Source organism: Saccopteryx leptura, chromosome 5 (genome assembly GCF_036850995.1).
Source record: "Saccopteryx leptura isolate mSacLep1 chromosome 5, mSacLep1_pri_phased_curated, whole genome shotgun sequence".
Classification (NCBI taxonomy): Eukaryota; Metazoa; Chordata; class Mammalia; order Chiroptera; family Emballonuridae; genus Saccopteryx; species Saccopteryx leptura.
This window is the reverse complement of record NC_089507.1, coordinates 50,465,272-50,487,359: the sequence shown is the minus strand read 5'-3', so window position 1 is coordinate 50,487,359 and position 22,088 is coordinate 50,465,272. Positions and strand designations below refer to the sequence as shown.

Sequence of the window (22,088 nt, the reverse complement as noted above, 5' to 3'; positions counted from 1 at the left end):
TGCATTGGTTGTTTGCATTGCTGGGCAGTATTAAGAGCCAGTTAATGGGGGTGGGGTGTGAGGGTGTTATACTGAGTGGGACACTTGAATCCATGTTAACACAATAAATTAAAATTAATAAAAAAATTTTTAAAGAGAGCCAACTAAGACCAACAGTCCTAAATTTATAATGAGATCAAAATAGATATGACTTGTTACAGTTGTATACATACTATTCTTGCTATTAACAACATCAAAGATCATTTAGAGGCCTTTTGTGGACATATTAGATAATTTTAAGTGAGTTTATCATCCAGATCTTTCAGTTGGTAACATGACTTACAGAGTTGTATGTTAAAATGTATTATATTTATTTGCCCTGATTGCTTTTCTGAATGTGAAGGAAAAGTGCAGGTGTCAAATGTGTTTATGTAAACAGGAAGGCAGGAATTATCCTCTGTAAGAGAAAACACCTCCAGACAATCCAAAGGAGACTGAGGTGGAGAATTTAGGAGAGGGGTAAAGAATAAGCCAGGCAGAGAAAGAAAAATATCATCTGACCTTACTCATTCGAGGAATCCAATGAACAATGTAAACTGAGGAATGGAACAGAGGCAGAGGTGGGATCAAAGGGACCAGAGGGAAAGCGGTCAGAGGGAAAGTAGAAGAGAAGATGGAATCAGAGAAGGGAAAGAGATTAATGAAAGTATATATACATAACACAGCATTATAGAGAACAGGACAGCAAATCTTGGAGGGAAGGGGGAATGTATTGGGGGAGGGGGCATGGAGGGGCTGAGGGCAATAAGGAGGTGGGGGAGATATATTTGGTGGGACACTTGAATCTATGTAAACACAAATTAAAATCATAAATAAAAAAATGTTTTTCAAGATTTCAAAGGTAAAAACTATATGTAAAAAGCACAAGAAAATAACTATTAGATAACTAGTTGTCAACGTGAAAGTCATCACAGCTTGTGATGAGCTTTGGATTTCTTAAACCACGTTTGACCAAATGGTTTACAAATACGATTGGTTTGGAGAAGCCAAATCACATGTATGTATCTGGGGAGCAGGGTATTTTAGCAACATCCAGGGTCATTTTCAAACTGTACATGCTCTCCACAGCTTGGCATTGTGACTCCTACATGAATACACACACAAACTGCTTTGAAAATTAGTGCTGAAGGAATGACTATGTTACATATTGCTGAACGTTCCAGGTGCTTTAAACTCATTAGTTCATTTGACTTGATTGAAATTAATTTTCACAATTCTATGAGAATGTTATTTTAACTCCATTTGTACACATAAGAAAACTGAGGCTTTCAGAAATAAACAACTTTTCTAAACACAGCTGAGCAGTTAAGGAGAGTGAAGATTTGATTCTAGGTATTTTCACTCCAAGAGCATATTGTTTCCTCTACAACAAGCCTTCTGAATAGATAAAAGCCTTTGAAACATAGTGAGTTGTACTTATTTTCTTACTTCCAACTACCTATATGTGATAATCCACAAAATTAAACTTGGATACACTTACAAACTTCAATTATTATCTAATTTTTAAATGTACATTTACAATAAATGTCAAGCTTTTATACAAATATATGACAGTACTTCCCTGAACTTGAATAATCAAACCCCAGATTCAGAGAGAATACTACTGGCCCACACCCTCTTAGATCATCTTCTTTTTCATTGTTTTTTTCCTGCTCATATTACTATGACAGAGTCCACTGAATAATTTATATTTCTTCCAAAGTTAGGTCTATTAACTGATATTTGCATATTTGGAGCTATTCACTTTACTGTGATCTCTCCCTCTCAGTCTAGGCAGGCCAAGGAATCAATTTTACTAGCTCTTACACTGCATGGTTTATTCTTCATCAAAATTAATTTTCTCTTATATTTCCCTGAAAACTGTTCCTGTCAGTCTTCCTAGGTCTGGTTGCCATGATTGTGTAAATGTACAACTAGAAGAATAAAATCAAGCCTATGACAGGGAGGAAGAGGATTCTGATCATTTTTGTGTATCATTCTATGTTCATCATTCTTGTAATGGTTATCCCTTACGAATAGAATGGTCAAGGTCTATACTGCCACGTTCTGAGGATCTTTAGATTAAGAGTCATCATCTTTTGGTAAGGATATGAAGAAAACAAAACTCATGTGCACAGTTGGTGGGATTGGTGGGATTGTAAATTGTTGCAGCCACTATGGAAACAGTATGAAGTTTCTCAAAATATAAAAAACAAAACTGTCATATGAGCCAGCAATTCCACTTCTGGGTATTTATTCAAAGAGATACAAAACATTAATTCAAAAGATATATGCACCCCTATGTTCACTGCAGCATTATTTACAATAGCCATGATGGAAGCAACTGAAGTGTCCATAGACAGATGGATGTGGGACATACTTGCAATGGATTATTACTTGGTCACAAAAGAGAATAAAATCTTGCCATTTGCAACAGCCTGATATTACTGCAACCTGGTGATGATGGTATTATTATGCTAAGTGAAATAAGTCTGGCAGAGAAAGTCAAATGTCATGTGATTTCACTTATATGTGGAATCTAAAAAACAAATGAACAAACAAAAAAGAAACAAACTCATAGATACAGAGAATGAATTAATGGTTGCCAAATGGTAGGGGGTTTGGGAGAGAGGTAAAAATGGTAAAGGGATTAAGAAGTACAAGTTGGTAGTCATAGAAGTAGGCACAGAGATGTAAAGTACAACATAGGAAATATAGTCAATAATATTGTAATAACTACATATGGTGTCAGATGGGTTCTAGACCTGTCAGAGTAACCACTCCATAAGGTATATAAATGTCTAAGCACTATACTCTACACTTGAAACTAATACAATATTGTATGCCAACTGTAACTGAAAATTTAAAAAAAAAACAACACCTTTTTTAAAAGAATCAACATCTTTAGAACTAGTCCCAATTAAGAGAAAATCCTTGGCCTTACAAACTATAATTTCATGCCCCACCTCTCCTTCTGTGTTGAGCTCATTACAGACAAGCAGGAAGTCACTTTCAGACTGAGTGCAGTTTCCCCCATGCCACTCTCCTGACTCACTCCCAAGTTGTTGTGACTAGTGATGGGACACCCGGATCTGCATTAATTCATTTAGTTATTGGGCATTCAAACAATATGTTTTGACTAAGCACCTATTCATTAAAAAGTGTCCTTTGCTGGGTACTCTAGGAAACAAAGATGAAGAAGAAAGAGCATGCCTACTTGGGCGAAAGTGCTGTCAATAAAAACCAGAAGACAATACTTCACATCCTTGAAACTATTATTACTAAAGTGAATTTTTAAAAGCCATTAAAATATTTATATAATTAGCTGAATAAATTTTTATTTCAAAAAAATGAGCATTAGGGCAGGGAAAAAACTTTGTGAAAGGATTTTAAACAATTTTTTAAAAGTCTAAATACTTTATATTAGAAGATGGGTTCAGGTATTTTATGAAATATTATTAAGTGTAATATGATTCACCTTTTACAATACGGCCACTAAAACAATAGTTGATGAATCTAGGTACTACATTTGCAAATTTTCTGTAAGTTTGAAATTATATCAAAATAAAAAGTTATACTTTTTATACAGCTATTGTATACATATATAGCTACTAGAAATTATACAGCTACTAGAAATAAAAATTAGTAATACATGGATATACTTATGAAATAACATTAAATAGAAAACTTATAATAAAATTATATAACTGTGTGAAAAATACCTGTACATGCAAAAGAATATGTTTTGTTTAGTAAACTTTGTTCAGCAGTTTAAAAAATGGTTTTTTTTTACTACAAAAAGAAAAATTGTCAGAATATCAGGCATGAGATACAGGATCTGCAAGGGGAGGAACATACTCATTCATGTTCCTATTGTTTGTTTGGACATTACATAAAAAAATGTATAATTGAATAGTTCTCAAGTTGTAGACTGGAGTGATTTTATCAGTTATTAGTTACCAGTGACTTACAAGGTAAAGTCATAGAATTTTAGAGTTAAAAACATCCTCTAAGACCACCTGCTTCGTCTTCTTGTTTCTCAGTAGATAAATAAATGAGATTCTTAGAAGAATGAGTGTTGTTTTTTTTTCTTCTTAGGCTACTTAATTGGTTAGTGAGAAAGCTGAGAGTAGGATTTAAAATTCTATTATATATACATTCCAATTATTTTAACATTCATTTTTTCCCCTGAAGTAATCCCAGCATAACCTTCCAAATCTATCTCCTACTCGTTTTCAACACACTAGACAAAAATGCTCTTTCTCACGTCCACATTTTTCTAGGCTCTATGTTTTCCTGGGGACCTGCCCCTGCCTGTAAACAGCACCCAACACTCCATATTTACTCTAACCCAACACATATACTTCACTATCTACTCATCTACTAGTAGTATTAAGTTAGAATACTTTTTTACAAAGACATACTTGGAAAAAGACAAAGTGAATTTTAGTTTCAACTAAATTCTGCTTGCTTATCCTACAACTTTGTACACCTACTCAATTACTTCTTTGAATCTCTGTTTCATATGCTATTGAGAAAAACAGCAATTTGTTGCAAAAAAGGGGGGGGTGGGATTCAGAGGTAACACTACCTCTGAATGTAGGGAAAGTATTTTTTATAGTCCTTGGTTTACTGTGGCAAACAATGAGATATGTGACAATATGGTAACATAGGCAAGAGTGTCACACCTTCTTTAAATGAGAAAAATAACTTACAGTATGTGGAGTAGTTGCAAGCTTTCACAAAACACCTGCCACATGTTGTGGTGTGGAATCAGAATTTACCTAAGTAAATAAAATTCTTCCTGATTTGTGAAATACCCCATCTATTTCTGATTCTGTTCCACAAGTCACACTATTGGTTCAAACTGACTCCTTCAGACTTGTTAAACAAGTTAGGTATTAATCACATGGGATTTTCTCCTTTGACTTCAGCTCTTTCGTAGGTCACACAGTATATATCACAGTCATTCATTGGAGTGGAAATCTCAGAGCAGTAGAAAGAAAGGACCTCTTCATTACACAGGATTAAAATGTATAGGTAAGTTCTGTTTTGGCTTCTGTAGTATTAGAAGTTTTACTATATACAAGAGCATGTGAAAAATATAGAGAAGCTTATAAATTTTAGCTGTGAAATTATGGAAACTTCATTAACACTCAGATATTTTTAGATAATATACTTGATATTGTTTGAATAAGGTTCTTGGCTTCTTGCCTGAATTTGTTGTGAAATTAAAAGAGATGGTTTGGCATTATGACAACGGATCTTTATATAAGGAAGTGTTTCTGTTTTCTCATGTTCAATTTTTCAAAAAGTGATGTGTGAAGAATATTAAAAAATGAAATTAGTAAAGAAATTCTTCTGCTGTTTTAAAATGTTTTGAGGATTCTGTATTTTTACTACTAGCTATTAAATATGCAATAAAACCTGAAGTTTTTTTTAAGAAAGCAAAGATGTTCTTTGTCTACTTTTTATATACTCATGGTATTGTTATTTTCAGGTATATCCTTGTTGATATTTAAGAAGAAAACAGTATTTGTCTAGTTCTGTTTTCAGTTAACATTTATTTATTTTCATACACTTCTACATTAAAAAAAGTTGGAATATAGAGTCAGGTAGTACAATCTCAAAATCATTATATATGATAATTTGATGTGTTTGTGTGTGTATCTATGAGTGTACATGTTGTTCCTTTTGTTTCTCCATGAAACAGAAAAACATGATACTGATATCTTTTTAAAAGGGGATAAATAAAAGCATGGATAATGTGTTGTCTACAATAAGTGTAGTTGAGTTTATTTTAAATGTCGCAAACTTCAAAAAACTCAATCAAAATTCAGATCATTTGCCTGACCTGTGGTGGTGCAGTGGATAAAGCCTCGACCTGGAACTCTGAGGTCACTGTTCGAAACCCTGGTTTCCCTAGTCAAGGCACATATGGGAATTGATGCTTCCTGCTCCTCCTCCCCTTTTCTCTCTCTCTCTCCACTCTAAAATGAATAAATAAAATCTTTTAAAAAATTCAAATCATTTTAATAATAAAATATATGTACAGGGTACTAAGAAGTACAATTTACCAGTCATAGGAGTCATGGGGATATAAAGTACAGCATAGGGAATATAGTCAATATTGCAATAACTATTATGGTGCTGTCTGGGTACTAGCCTTATTGTGGTGATCACTTCTAACAATATATGTATAAATGTCTAATCACTATGTTGCACATCTGAAACTAATATAATATTGTATGTCAACTATAATTGAAAAACAAATTAAAAAATAAAATATATGTAAAATAACGTGTATTTGAATATACATGTGAGTAAAAATGGGCCCTGGACAGTTGGTTCTGGATAGAGCATTTGTCCAGTGCATGGACATCTCAAGTTTAATTCCCAGCCAGGGCACACAAGAGAAGCAAGCATGCTTGCTTCTCTCCCCATCTCTCTTCCCCTTCTTTCCCTCTTCTCCTCCCACAGCCAGTGACTCAACTGGTTCAAGAATCAACCCCAGGTGCTGAGGATAGCTCAGTTGATTTGAGCATCCACACCAGACAGGGGTTGCCGGGCACATCCCTGTCAGGGTATAGTGGGAGTTTGTCTCACTATCTCCCCTCCTCTCACTGAAAAAAAAATATATAGTTAAAATGAGAAGCAGCCTGTTTTTAAAAACAATCAATAACTAACAGTTACCAATAACAAAGAATATATATCAATTATTTTATATTCATGCAATGGATATAACAAAATTAATAAAGTAAATCAAAATTTATATACTGTACCTGTACTAATTTTTTGTGAAAAACAAATCACAAAATTGTTTTTAGCTATCAACTATCACTTTGGAAAGCTAAACATGTGAAAAACTCTAATGAAGACTAGACTATAAAACACCAATCATGTTTGTTGTGTTAAAGTGGTGAGCTTATGAATTACATTTTTTTCCAGTATTCACAAACTTTTTGGAACAATGTAATATAGTTTCTTGGTAATCATGATACATTTTGAAACGTGTTTGCTAGTTTTTTAATTTTGCAAAGGAATTTCTCTGATTTTTTTAAAGATTAACCCTTTAAGCAGCTAAATATACATTAAAAGTTATCTAAAGGAAAAAGAAGACATGCAAACAATGTAAATAATTTTTAAAATGTATAATTTCAGAATTTCTTGAATCAATCTAATTTCTAAATTAATCCATCCTTATAGGAAATATGTACACAATCAGAACAAAACTTTTCAACTACAAAGAGCTCTTCTTTCAAATTTTTGTTTCTATGGATCACAATTTGAAATATTTTATCTCTTAAATAGGTTGTATCTAATAATAATCAACTTATTTTTTCTCTACATTAACCTAACTAATACAACTCTTAATTAATTTTGTTTATTGGTTGACTGGTTTTTATCAAAATAAAATAATTAGTTATATCAAAATGATGAAACTTTGAAAATAACTTACAGATCTCTATTCATCAATATGAGGTCCCATGATTGGGAAACAATTCCTTCTGTCAACATGAATAAAAAGCAGAATTTTCAGTGGGACGGGGAGAGCATATTCAAATGTCCAAGGGTGTTAAAAAAATGGACATATTTTTGTTCTGACAAACTTTTTTCTAAACCAGGACATCCGCGTGTGTTTAATATTGCAAGGAATGAACTAAAACTGAAATGTTCCTTCTCCACTAGAATTTTCCCATCGCCATAAAGACATGCAATTTTAAAAGTGTCTCAGAGGCCACTATTTTCCAAGTCTTCCATATGCTCTGAGAGAGCAGGGTATTCAAATAGTGTAGGAGAAGTAAAATAAAAACTAATAATATACTTTTAAGGGAATTCTAGATCATTATTGAGTAATTTTAGGGAAATTGCTGGGTAATTCTGAGATATTTTTGGTTGAGAATAGGCTTTCTAAGATGATTTGACTATTTTTATATATAGACTCCCAGACCTCTACCAAGTTGTACTTTTTCAAAGGTTGCAAAGACGGCAGTTCTTTTTTTTCACTTCTTTTTTTCCTTCTCTGAAAAATGAAATCAGTCCTACCACAGGACTCAGAAACTTGGGCAGCTGTGTTATTGTGATATAATCATTATTCCTTTCAAATCCTTGGATATTCCAGTTGTCCTCAGGTCCACTAAGAGAGTGTCTCTATCCACTGAACTATATTAAAAATATGAGATGACATTCAGACAATTCAGTGAAGATTTAGAAGCTGGACTTCAGAATACAGTTTAAGGAAATTTTCAAGGTAAATGGACATAGCTCAGGAACACACAAGGCTTAGCAGGACTTCTCTCTTCATAATAAATCTTATTTCCATTTTCTTCTCTTTTGTCTGTGCTTGTGATATGATTAACTGACAGATGTGCCATAAATAATCAGTCAGGTGCCCTGCCTCTAACAATCCAAAATAATATGAGACAAAAGAATAAGGGGGGGGGGGCAGGGGGGGGGGCCTGGCCGGTTTGCTCAGTGGTAGAGCGTCGGCCTGGCGTGCGGGGGACCCGGGTTCGATTCCCGGCCAGGACACATAGGAGAAGCGCCCATTTGCCTCTCCACCCCTCCCCCCTCCCTCCTCCCTGCCTCTCTCCTCCCCTCCCGCAGCCAAGGCTCCATTGGAGCAAAGATGGCCCGGGCGCTGGGGATGGCTCCTTGGCCTCTGCCCCAGGCGCTAGAGTGGCTCTGGTCACGGCAGAGCGATGCCCCAGAGGGGCAGAGCATCGCCCCCTGGTGGGCAGAGCATCGCCCCCTGGTGGGCAGAGCGTTGCCCCTGGCAGGCGTGCGGGGTGGATCCCGGTGGGCGCATGCGGGAGTCTGTCTGACTGTCTCTCCCCGTTTCCAGCTTCAGAAAAATACAAAAAATAAATAAATAAATAAAGAATAAGAGGGGAGGACAGAGGGGAGTTTTACCTGTTAAATATGCATTCTAAACTCTGCCTGTTGTTTCCATTTTGGTTTATGAATTGCTTTTTAACTTTTAAAAACCATGCTTAAAATTAAATTATTAGGCAAAGGATATATATCTTAATAGTAACTAGGCAAGTAAATTTAAATAGTGCGTATAAAATACAGGTTTTTGGCCACAAAATCCTTGGGCAACATACTAAAACAGTTGCCCAATTTTGCCAGAATGTTTTACTAATGGTGGTATGGGGGAGCGGCAATGGAATTATAATACACAGGATGCTCAGCTACAATCAGTCACCTAGGATAACATATTTTCTAGCAAAGTCTCTCACATCCAGTACATGGTGGGCCAATCTTGGTGCTCTGCTACCGCCCACCATGAAAGCTGTACCGCTAGCTAGTGGGCGGGAGGGACCAGGTTGACCAGCACTGCAAAAATGGGCAGTTTTTATAAAAAGGTTCGCTATCACGGATCTAATTGATGTTTTTCTCTTTTTTGCTCTCTCTTTCTCTCTCCCTTTCTCACTCTCTAAAAAAAAAAAAAATCAATCAGTAAATTTAAATAAAAATTTTAAACTCTCCCTTGACCCACATCTATTGCCTCATTTCTTCTTTCCTCCCCTTATTAGCAAAACTCCTCTAAAAGTTTCTCTAGACTCACTGCCTCCATTTCTATTTTCTTTTCCTATTTACTTCCATCAATTTAAAATTCCTCATTGTTAAATATATCACATATAAAGACTAATTTCAAAAATAAACCTAGCCTGACCAGGCAGTGGCGCAGTGGATAGAGCGTCAGATTGGGATGTGGAGAACCCAGGTTCGAGACCCCGAGGTCGCCAGTTTGAGCGTGGGCTCATCTGGTTTGAGCAAAGCTCACCAGCTTGGACCCTAGGTCGTTGGCTCAAGCAAGGGGTTCCTCAGTCTGCTGTAGCCCCACGGTCAAGGCACATATGAGAAAGCAATCAATGAACAATGAAGGTGTCAACAATGAAAAATTAATGATTGATGCTTCTCATCTCTCTCCATTCCTATCTATCTCTCACTCTGTCTCTGTAAAATAAATAAATAAATAAACCTCTAAGTACCCAAAATTCATTAAGAAAAATAACATCACCAATACTTCAGAAGTCCCTGAGGGTCCCTTCCCAATTATATCCTGTTCTCTGTCTTCCCTCTACTTTGCCCAATGTAACTTATTTGCCATGGAATCCAAGTATTCTTGATTATCTTTATGGTTTTACTACTTAAGGATAGATCTCCAAATAACATATCATTTAGTTTTACCTAAGTTTGAAATTCATATAAATGGGATCAAAATAATGTTGTATACGGTGTGTGCAGGCATGACTCAAAGATATTTTGGGTTTAGTTCCAGACCAACACAATCAAGCAAATATCATATCAAAGTTAGTTACACGAATTTTTAGGTTTTCCAGTACAGATGAGTTATGTTTATACTAGACTGTAATCTATCAAGTGTGCGATAGCATTGTGTCTAAAAAAATGTACATACCTTAATTAAAAAATACTTTAAAGCTAAAAAATGCTAATAATCATCAGGGCTTTCAGTGAGTCATAATCTTTTTGTTGGAGGAGGATTTGCTTCGATGTTGACAGCTGCTGACTGCACAGGGTGGTGGTCGTTGAAGGGTGGACAGCTGCAGCAATTTTTTAAAATAAGACAACAGTGCATTTTGCTGTGTCAATTGACTCTTCCTTTAAGGAATGATTTTTCTATGGCATGCAATACTGTTTGATAGCATTTTATTCACAGTAAAAGTTCTTTCACACTTGAAATCAGTCCTCTCAAACCCTGCCACTACTTTATCAACTAAGTTTATATAATATTTTAAATTCTTTGCTGTCATTTCAATAATTTTCATAGCACCTTCACAAGAATTAGTTCCATCTCAAGAAACCACTTTCTATGCTCATGTGTAAAAAGCAACTCTTCAATTCATCAAAGTTTCATAATGAGATTGCAGCAATTCAATCACATCTTCAGGCTTCACTTCTAATCCTGGTTCTATTGTTATTTCCACTACATCTACATTTAGTCCTCCCTGAAGTCTTGAACCCTTTAAGGTCATCTATGATGATTGCAATCAACTTTTTCCAAACTCTTGTTAATGTAGATATTTTGACCTTTCCTATAAATCACAGATGTTCTTAATGGCATCTAGAATGTTGAATCCTTTCCAGAAGGTTTTCAATTTACTTTGCCCAGATTAATCAGAGACATTGCTACCTATGACAGCTATAGATAGAAAATGTATTTCTTAAATAATATGACTTGAAAATGAAAATCACTTTTTGACCCACATTCTACAGAATGAACGTTGTATTAGCAGGCATGAACACAACATGAATATCACTGTACTTCTCTGTCAGAGCTCTTAGGTGAGTAAGTGCATTGTCAGTGAACAGTAATAGTTTGAAAGAAATCTTTTTTTCTTTTCTTTTTCTGAGAAGGCCTCAACAGTGGACTTAAAATATTCAGTAAACCTTGTTGTAAACAGATGTGCTGTCACACAAGCTTTGTTGTTGCATTTATAGCGCACAGGCAGAGTCGATTTTTGCATAATTCTTAAGGGCACTAAGGTTTTTGAAATGGTAAATGAGCACTGGCTTCAACTTAAAGTCACCAGCTGCATTAGCCCCTAATAAGAGAGTCAACCTGTTCTTCGAAGCTTTGAAGGCAGGCATGAAATACAGGAATGCAGTATCTCACAGAGATATTTCTATAAAAATGAAATACATTGAGTAAACATGCACTTGTTCAAGAGACAGAAAGGAATCCCTTATATGTTGTTTATACTCACGTTAGAAGCCATGGTAATGTTCACAGAGTAGACATTGGCCTCACTCCAATCATCTAACCCATTCTCTCATTTACAGACTCACTTTAACAGCAGATCATTAAAATCTTCCAGAGCAGTAGAGAACTAATTTTAATCAGTCCTTGCCCTCAATTATTTGATTGACCAAGCACTGACATAGGGTCCTGTGCCAAACATTATTATAGTTTTGTGGGGGGTTTTTGTGTTTTTCTGAAGCTGGAAACGGGGAGAGACAGTCAGACAGACTCCCGCATGCGCCCGACCGGGATCCACCCGGCACGCCCACCAGGGGGCGACGTTCTGCCCACCAGGGGGCGATGCTCTGCCCCTCTGGGGCATCGCTCTGTTGTGACCAGAGCCACTCTAGCGCCTGGGGCAGAGGCCAAGGAGCCATCCCCAGCGCCTGGGCCATCTTTGCTCCAATGGAGCCTCGGCTGTAGGAGGGGAAGAGAGAGACAGAGAGGAAGGAGAGGGGGAGGGGTGGAGAAGCAGATGGGCGCTACTCCTGTGTGCCCTGGCCGGGAATCAAACCCGGGACTTCTGCACGCCAGGCCAATGCTCTACCACTGAGCCAACCGGCCAGGGCCATTATAGTTTTATTAATAAAATTTTAACTCATTTATCCTCAAAACAACTGGCAAGTAGGTACTATTGTTACTTCCATTTTGCAGATAAGAAGATTGGTAAGTTAGGCAACTTCTCAGTTTCCCCTAGCAGATAAATGGCAGATGTGGAATTTTAACCCAGTTATCTAGCTTCAGAGTCTGTGCTGTCAACTGCTGTGTCTCTCATGGAGTTTACAGTCTATGGCAGAGAGGAGGGGTGTGGGATGGCGAGACAGGTAAGGAATGTGTAAGCAAACAGATGCTCTTAAATAATAAAGTGTTCGCAAAAATTGACAGTGTGTAGTGGAGGTGAGAGAATTTACCTAACAGAGTGATCATGGAAATGAGAAGGAGCCATCCTTTGAAAGGGGGAGGAGGAAAGAATAGTGTGAAGGTAATATGTAAATTCACTGATTCTTCGTTTAATGATCACATAGAAAACAAAAGTCCAGAGAAGTAATTGCCTCGTGTCAAACAGATTTTCTGATCACTTCAACAATTTTATCCCCACTATACTTACTGCTTCCGAAGATAATAGATATAGCTATAGCATTTTTCTGAGCTCTGAGGAATACATGCTACTGTATAGGACTAAAAAAATAATTATCAGAGATCAGGGAACTCTGCTCATTTCATTATGACACAGAACTATCCTGGAAAAATAATGCTGAGAATCTCAAATCTTTCCTCAGCTTCTGTAGGCAATTTCGGCAAGAAGCCAGTAGGATTAAATTCAGAAGGTGTTGAGTACAAGATGTTGTTTTAAAAACATATATTGTTGCAACTAATTATTATTCAAGAGCATTTTAAACAACAAACCTTGAGTTTGGTCCATGCTTCATTAAAAACCACTGTTTTTCCCCCCATGAGAACAACTATCATTTACTGAAGATAGTTAAATAGAATTAACCACAATGAAGACTTACAGGATTCTGAATTCAGTCTCCATTTCTCTTGTTGCACTGAGAGAATTGTTCCAGAAAATTTCTGGGTTCTCTGTTCTAGCATGCCTGCTAGCTTCTTCCATCCAGTTTGTGCTAAATGCCTTTCTTGCTTCAGATCCTTTACTAATAGATTTTTACTTATTTAAATTGTGCATTTAATTATATAAAAAATTTTCTTTCTTTTACCCCATCATTTATAATGCCTTCTTTCCTGCCTCCCTGCTTCCCTACTTAAGTAAACAATGTTTAAAAACCTGTTATAGGCCCTGGCTGGTTGGCTCAGTGGTAGAGCGTCGGCCTGGCATGCAGGAGTTGCAGGTTTGATTCCCAGCCAGAGCACACAGGAGAAGCACCCATCTGCTTCTCCATCCTTCCCCCTCTCCTTCCTCTCTGTCTCTCTCTTCCCCTCCTGCAGCCAAGGCTCCATTAGAGCAAAGTTGGCCCGGGCGCTGGGGATGGCTCTATGGCCTCTGCCTCTGGTTGCAACAGAGCACCGCCCCCGATGGGCAGAGCATCACCCCCTGGTGGGCATGCCAGGTGGATCCTGGTGAAGTGCATGCAGGGGTCTGTCTGACCGTCTCCCCATTTCAAACTTCAGAAAAAAAATAAAATTAAAAAAAAAAACCTGTTATATATCCTTTCATACAAATTAAACAGGATTGTTTATTTGGCATTTGGTTATATATATATATATATACATTAAATTTATATATATATATATATATAAATTCTTTGGTTATAATCTTTTTATATTTGGGTCTATATGTCACAGTCAAATCAAATATTGGAAGATAAACACATTTGAGAAAAAAAAATGCTGCTTGCACTTCTCTGGAGTATGATGAACTAAATTGCTCGCCTCATTGGGACACCCTTTGTAGAAACAATGAAATACCCTGACACTTGCAATTTAGTATTATAAATCAGGTCATGTTGGCTGGGAGTAAGAGCACCTAAATCCTTTATTCATTTAGTTTCTGTAGAATGCAAACAGGTATCTAGCTCTGTATTAGGGTCAGTATATTTGACAAAGCAGTAAGTTAAGATTTCATAATCTTATAGCAGACAAGGATTATTAATGTACTTGGGTATTACAAACAGAGAAGAAAGTCTTAAACCCTCAGTAAAATCATTCTTGTTTTGGAGCTATTCTAACTGCATTCAAAATCATGTTACTCATAGTATAGTCCTTGGAACAATTGGCATCTCTTAGGAGCTTGTTGGAAATGCAAATCACAGGCCCAACTCCAGATTTATTAAGTTAAAATTTGCATTTTAATACACAATTCATTTATACATTAAATTTTAAAACATAGTAAACTAAACAATTACAATTAAACAGATAAAGGTAGTCTATCTCAGGTATCCAAAACGGGAAGACAGGTACAGCAAAAGCTGTTCCCTTTATGTATTTAAATATGAGTACAATAAACATGCCCTCTAAATTCGGTTTGCAATAGAGTTCTCCTTCCTCTCCAACAGAAACACTTAATGCCTTGGGCAAGTTACACTCACAGAGAAGCATTTCTTACCTGAGTGCTGGAACACTGTGCTCCTCAAAATGGCAAAGTGTTTCAGAAATAAATGTTTCTGTGCTCAGATCAGTTCAGGAGACACTGCCATCTCTCCAGTTTATGCTGCCTAAGGAAGAAAAGAACAGGAAAATTGGGAAATGTGCAAAAAATGACTTTTTGTCATTTGGCAGCTTGAATTTAAATATGTTTTTCTCTAGTACTTTTCAGCCTTTATTTCCCACCTTGATACATTACAGGTGATAGTAATATGTGTGACCCACCCCTGTGGATCTGACCAGGCTTATAAACCATTCCAAATGCCCTACTTGTAACTCTGCCCCCAAAAAATAAGAAAGTGAGAATGGGAGAAATGTGATATTAGAATTATCTGCTCTAGATCGTGTAAGAAGTGAATCATTTCAAAACTGATGTTTTAACAATTATTTTGTAACCAATTGCTTGCCATCAACAATAACGCACCACTGTATTTCAATACCTGACTGGGAATTATTTTCTAGGAAATGGCATTAAAACTTGAACTGAGTAGGTTGTTGAGCCCTTTTTTGGTATTTGTGAGTTTAAGTCCACCATCATTCTCAATTATTCACTGAAAGCTTGGTTATTTTGTCACTACAGCGAGTTAACAGTTATTAAAAGATAAAATTAATTTTAGCACCTTAATTGAGATGTAATTATATACTAAAAAGTTTACGTTTAAGAGTATGATGCAGTGCTCTCTCAGACATTTATAGAGTTGCTAACCAGCACCAAAATCCAATTTCAAAAATTTGCATCATCAAAGAAAGGAACAGATAGGGAAAGACAGGCAGGAAGGGAGAGAGATGAGAAGCATCAATTCTTCATTGTGGCATCTTAGTTGTTCATTGATTGCTTTCTCATATGTGCCTTGACCGAGGGACCTATAGCTGAGCCAATGACCCCTTGCCCAAGCCAGTGATCTTGTGCTCAAGCCAGCAACCTTGGGCTTCAAGCCAGTGACCTTTGGGCTCAAGCCAGCAACCATGGGGTTGTATCTATAATTCCATGCTCAAGCCAGCGACCTCGCACTCAAGCTGGGGAATTCGGGGTTTTGAACCTAGATCTCTGCATCCCAGTCTGGCACTCTAAGCACTGTGCTAGGCTGTACAAATTTTTTTGTGTGTGTATTTTTCCGAAGCTGGAAATGGGGAGAGATAGTCAGACAGACTACCGCATGCGCCCCACCGGGATCCACCCAGCACGCCCACCAGGGGGCGACGCTCTGCCCACCAGGGGGCGATGCTCTGACCCTCCAGGGCATCGCTCTGTTGCGACCAGAGCTACTCTAGTGCCTGGGGCAGAGGCCAAGGAGCCATACCCAGAGCCCAGGCCATCTTTGCTCCAATGGAGCCTTGGCTGCGGGAGGGGAAGAGAGAGACAGAGAGGAAGGAGAGGGGGAGGGGTGGAGAAGCAGATGGGCGCTTCTCCTGTGTGCCCTGGCCGGGAATCGAACCCGGGACCCCTTGCACGCCAGGCCGATGCTCTACCACTGAGCCAACCGGCCAGGGCCTGTACAAATATTTTTTAACTTTCCATCTCTGAACTTCAACAATAACGTAGTAAGTATGATAAAAATTAGTAACAATGACACGATAATTCACAAAATATCTCCTCCCATTTGATGTGGATATTTGCAGTTCAAGTTTGACAGACGTGGATTTGAATTCCAGCTCTGTCACTTCCTAGCTGAGTAACTAAGCCTCCATATCATCATCTGTAAAGCAAGGTTATTTATAAGGATTAAGTTAAATGATGTATAAAAACTCAAGAGTCTCAAATACAGGGTAAGCACTTAATAGATTATTCTATCTGTATTTTTCTGTCAGTATTCAAAACAAGAATGCATGGCATACAATCATATATAAAGTCCTTCCAAACTACAGTACAATTATTTTTACATTCCTCTCTGCAGTCTCATTCATCAGTTTCTCCATAAACAAGTTCTGATGTGGACTCTGTAATGGGTATTGTGCTAGGGATGGAGCATCCCCTGACAGACAAGCTACATCTCTCTACATTTCACAAGTTACAACCTAAGTGTAGGTGCAGGCAATTCAATCATTGCTCACCACATGAAGGGATAAGGATTAGAACAGAGAACTTCATTGGGTATTGTGAGATCAGATGAGGGGCAGCAAGAGCACAAGAAGGTAACTACCTCGTGGGAGAAGAAAGATTCTTGAATTATCTTAAGAACAAAATGGGAATTAGCCAGGTTCTGGCTGGGGATTAGGGGGAAGGTAAGGATGTGGCAGAAGATAAAGTTGCAGAGGTGACTGTGATGGGCATTACATGCCATGTGGAAGGTTTAAATGCCATTCTGAGGATCTTGAAAAACTATAGATAAATTTCAAATAAGGCAGGGGATGGGGAGAGTGTCAGAACATAAGATTTAAATTTAAAAAAATCTTTTGAGGGATTTCATTTTTTAAATTTATTTATTGATTGATTTTAGAGAGAGAGGGAAGAAAAGAGAGAAATACAAGAACATTATTCTGTTTATGTATGTGCCCTGACCAGGGATCGAACAGGCAACCACTGGGCTCCAGCCAACACTCTAACCAACTAAGCTGTTCAGCCAGGGCATTGAAGGGTTTTAAAGGGTTGATTGGAATGAAACAAAAATCTTAGATTTGTTCTAGATTTTTCTTTTACCTACATCTCATAAGTGAATCATTAACAAATCCTCTAAGGTCTAAATTTAAAATATATCCAGACTCTGACCACTTGTCATCTCTAATGATACCACCATTGTCTAAACCAGTGGTAGTCAACCTAGTCCCTACCGCCCACTAGTGGGCGTTCCAGCTTTCATGGTGGGTGGTAGCGGAGCAACCAAAGTATAAATAAAAAGATAGATTTAACTATAGTAAGTTGTCTTATAAAGATTTATTCTGCCAAACTTAGCAAAAATCCGACATAAAGTACTTGGAAAGTAATTATTATTATATGCTTTAACTTGCTGTAACTCTGCTTTATAAATTTTATAAAGTAAAGTTACTTCCTTACTTTATAAATCACCATTACTGTGGAACCAGTGGGCAGTTAGAAAATTTTACTACTAACAGAGATACAAAAGTGGGCGGTAGGTATAAAAAGGTTGACTACCCCTGGTCTAAACCTCCATCATCTCTACCTCGATTACTAAATGATTTTCTAAGTCATCTCCCACTCATCCTCAGCCCACTAGTCCCCTGCATCTCCCAGAATGATCCTATTAAAGAAATAGATCTGATGTCTCTTTTGCCCAAAACCCTCAGAGACTTGGTCTTTTTCAAAATAAAGACCAAAGCCCTTACACACAAAATCCTAAATGATCTTCCCTCACCCATTGACACCCTACTCCTATTGGTTGTAACTATGTGTCAGTGGCAAAAATGAATAAGTATGCTTACATAAATCTGATATAGTAATGTCAGGTGTACTTTCGTTTTTTTTTGTTGTTGTTGTTTTTTTTAAATTTTATTTATTTATTCATTTTAGAGAGGAGAGTTAGAGTGAGAGAGAGAGAGAGAAAGGGGGGAGGAGCAGGAAGCATCAACTCCCATATATGCCTTTAACCAGGCAAGCCCAGGGTTTTGAACCGGTGACCTCAGCGTTCCAGGTCAATGCTTTATCCACTGCGCCACCACAGGTCAGGCAGGTGTACTTTCAAATTAAAAATTAAATCAACAATTTTCTATTGCACACTTACTTTGTGTAAGACAAATCTTAACACTCAATGGATATTGATCCCCATTGTTTCCCCAAAATGAGATCAAGAGAAACAGGAGTCCTACTGCTTTTCCATCTCATGTAATGTGAGGGAGTACATGTTCTGTGGTTCAAACCAACCTGGTTTCCATTTCCGGCCCTGTCATTCTTGAATAATTAGGAGTTATTTACAATCTGAGCCTCAGTTTTCCTATCTTCAAAAGAGAGATCCTAATACCTACTTTACAAGACCATCATGAAAATTGGCAATATACCTGTACAATTCTCAACACTTAAGCTCTCATAGTAAAAGTATAGAATAAGTTTTTCAATATTCATGCAACTTTTCCAAGTCAATGAAAGAGAGAAAGAGAGAGGAGAGCTGGTTAAACATGTCACAACTGATTATTTTTTTGCCATTTAAATGTAAGCTCTAAACGGCAAATTTTTTTCTTGCACAGACTTTCATTGCATTGGGAGTCAAAATTCAGACAGTGTTTGGAAATATATTTTCTCTAATAGTTTACAAAGAAAATATTGTCCACACTGAATTTGTGTTGGCGTAAGCTTTCTAATCAGCCACATACAAAGGTCCAAGGACAAGTTGCACTAAAAAAAAAGAGCAGACATTTCTTCAGCTGTTTCTATAGGGTGGAACAATTCATTATTTATGCAATTAACTATGGCTTGTGAGATTAAGGTAATTTGGGCTCCACACCCTTTGTTTATTGAGTCATATGTCTCATGATGATTTTTAGTCACTGAGTTTAAGATGTGTTCAATGAATTGAAGCAAAATTGGCTCTAAAGTCATTCTCATGGGAGGTTTATCCGAGTTAAACTCTATGATGACTCTAGCCTTTGGTTTTTGTTTTCTGGACTTTAGACTTCCAACTTAATCTTTGTTTTTCAGTACTTCTCTCTCCACATTCACAAATCCTGACATAACAGTTCACCTTTGGATATATAGTCAATCGCTGGATGAGGAGGAGGCTCAATCAATTTGAACTTATTTGGGTTTTTGGGTTTAGGCTTGCCTCCAACTTTGTCTCTTTTTAGCTCTCTCACTGCTGGGCAGCCACTAACATTCACTGAATTCACAAATGCCAAACATCATGCATTGGTGATCACATGTCATTGTCACAACCACCTCGTAAGGTAACAAATGGATAAACAGGATCAAAAGCCAACAACTGTCAAAGTGCCAATTTTCTTCAGCTTGAAAATTACACTAGTTCCTAAACATTGGACTCTGGATGTCAGTGTCAGCAAACATCAGTGTTCACTGGTATACAAAATGAACAAATATGAGCAGTGGAGTATAGAGACATCATAAAGCTAAAGCTAAATTACTTATCATCTTTTTTTAGTATTCTGATCCTATGTCCTTCCCACTTTTACGTATTTAAGGCCCTTTTATCGAATGATAATGTTTGAACATAGTCAATTTTCAATGTGCCTTTTCAACAATTTTTAATGTGCCTTTTATCCATTTTGAGTTTATTTTTGTGAATGGTATAAGTTGGTGGTCTAGTTTCATTTTTTTGCAGGTAGCTGTTCAATTTTCCCAACACCATTTGTTAAAGAGACTGTCTTTACTCCATTGTATGCTTTTACCTCCTTTGTCAAGTATTATTCTCTGCTTTGCTATAAAACAGTTCTTTCGGGACTGATAAAGTTGGCAATTCTATGTCTACCTTCAATAGTCATCTCACATGTCACTGGTCCCAGAGCCACAACATACAATGTGCAGAGAGTACATTGCAAAATACCAGGGAGTGCCTTCAGTAAGTCACAGAGTCAGAAACATAAGCATGAATGCCATCTTTCCTCTCAAAGTGCTCACAGCCTAGTAGATAACCTATCTGATATATATGATTTTTAGCACCTAACAAACCTTGTTGATCTTTCAAACAGCCTTGAGAGGCCAGTAAATTATTCCCATTTCATAGATGAAGAAAGTCTCAAATAAATGACAATATAACCACAAATCAAACAGATAAAACAGGAAATCACACTCAGATCTTCTGACAACCTCCCAAGTATGTGTCTGTAGTATGAGGGAGGCAGTGCAATATCCAGTGCCTGGGCTGTACGCTTAAAATAATACCAGATACTGTATTATTACAAATCTATTGGCTAACACTGCAGTTGACAAATTCATGATTAAAACATGATAAATCACACAAATCCTCTGCTGCTGATGCAGTGCTGATTCATTTCAGAAGCTTGGTACTCTCCTGGATCTCAGCTCTCAGCCTCTGGCCACATCCTTATTTTTATAATACAGATAACATTACAGTGAAAAATGCTACTGCTCTGACTCCCTCTACCCCATTCCCCACTCAGAATGAGCTCTTTTCTGTACAACCCTGGGGATAATGCCCAGGTAAAGGGTCTTACTACAGTAAGCGTTCAACATAGGGTCCCGAAAGAACTGTTTTATAGCAAAGCAAAGAATAATTAGTTATTATTCTTGAGAATTTTGTCAACTGGGAGAAGGAAAATCAATTGCAAATTATAGGTCAGATTTCCTTATTCTCCTATCAAATTATCTAAACATCAACCAAATGATGAAAAACTTTTGAAAGAAAATGCATTACGGAGAATGTTGTCCAGGTCAGGTTTATTTCCAGGACTAAATTCTGATCAAGAATCATTTGGTTTCCCATAAATAGAACCATGTGCAAGCTCAGAGACTTGGGAAGGCAGAGAATGATCATGAGCCCTGAAATAATGGCTCTCTGAGTGAAATGAGTAACCTTTGATGTTTTTCTTTTTTTCAAAGGCCAACACGGGTGCCAACAAACTCAAGATTCCTGAATCCATATGTAGTGTGTTTTATTGTTGTCACAGTGGTGGTAATCATGGCAGTGATAATAGCTCTACTGATCCACTTTTTAGCTTTTGGTAAGTAGCAGAAGATTACCAGTGCTATTGTTCAGTCTAAATAACAACATATACTTTCAGATTATAAATTTGGCATTCCTTGAAATCTTATCATTTGCAACAAAATGGAGGGACCTAGAGGGTATTATGCTAAGTAAAACAAGTTAGATAAATATCATATGATTTTACTTATATGTGGAATCTAAAGAACAAAATAAATGAATAAACAAAACAGAGACAGACTCATAGATACAGAGAACAAACTGATGGTTGCTAGATGGGATGGGGGTTTGAAAGCTGGGAATAAAATGGTGAAGAAATTAAGAAGTACAAATTGGTAGTTATCACATAGTCATAGGAATGTACAGTTCAGCATAAGAAATGTAGTCAATATATTTTGTAATAACTGTGTGGTGCCAGGTAGGTACTTGAATTATTGGGGGATCACTGTGTAAATTATATAAATGTCTAACCATTATGTTATATACCTGAAACTAATATTTTTTAAAAGTCTGGCATTCTTTAATTAACATTTTTCTTAATATAAAATAATAATCTCTTCTATATATTCTCAAATATATGTTTATTTCTACATTTTTATATATTTTTTTCTCATCTATCTTTTGGCCTTTTC

General features: G+C 37.0%; 1 protein-coding gene across 1 annotated transcript in view; it reads left to right on the top strand.

Moving 5' to 3' along the window:
• The first annotated feature begins 4,951 nt into the window (after positions 1-4,951).
• The window catches only part of TMPRSS11D (transmembrane serine protease 11D), a 60,902-nt gene continuing 43,765 nt past the window's right edge, over positions 4,952-22,088 (top strand). Inside the window, exons 1-2 of the mRNA XM_066384811.1 lie at positions 4,952-5,058; positions 21,354-21,475. Of these exons, the coding sequence (XP_066240908.1) occupies positions 5,051-5,058; positions 21,354-21,475 (130 nt within the window). The 5' untranslated portion in view covers positions 4,952-5,050. The remainder of the gene's footprint in view (positions 5,059-21,353; positions 21,476-22,088) is intronic.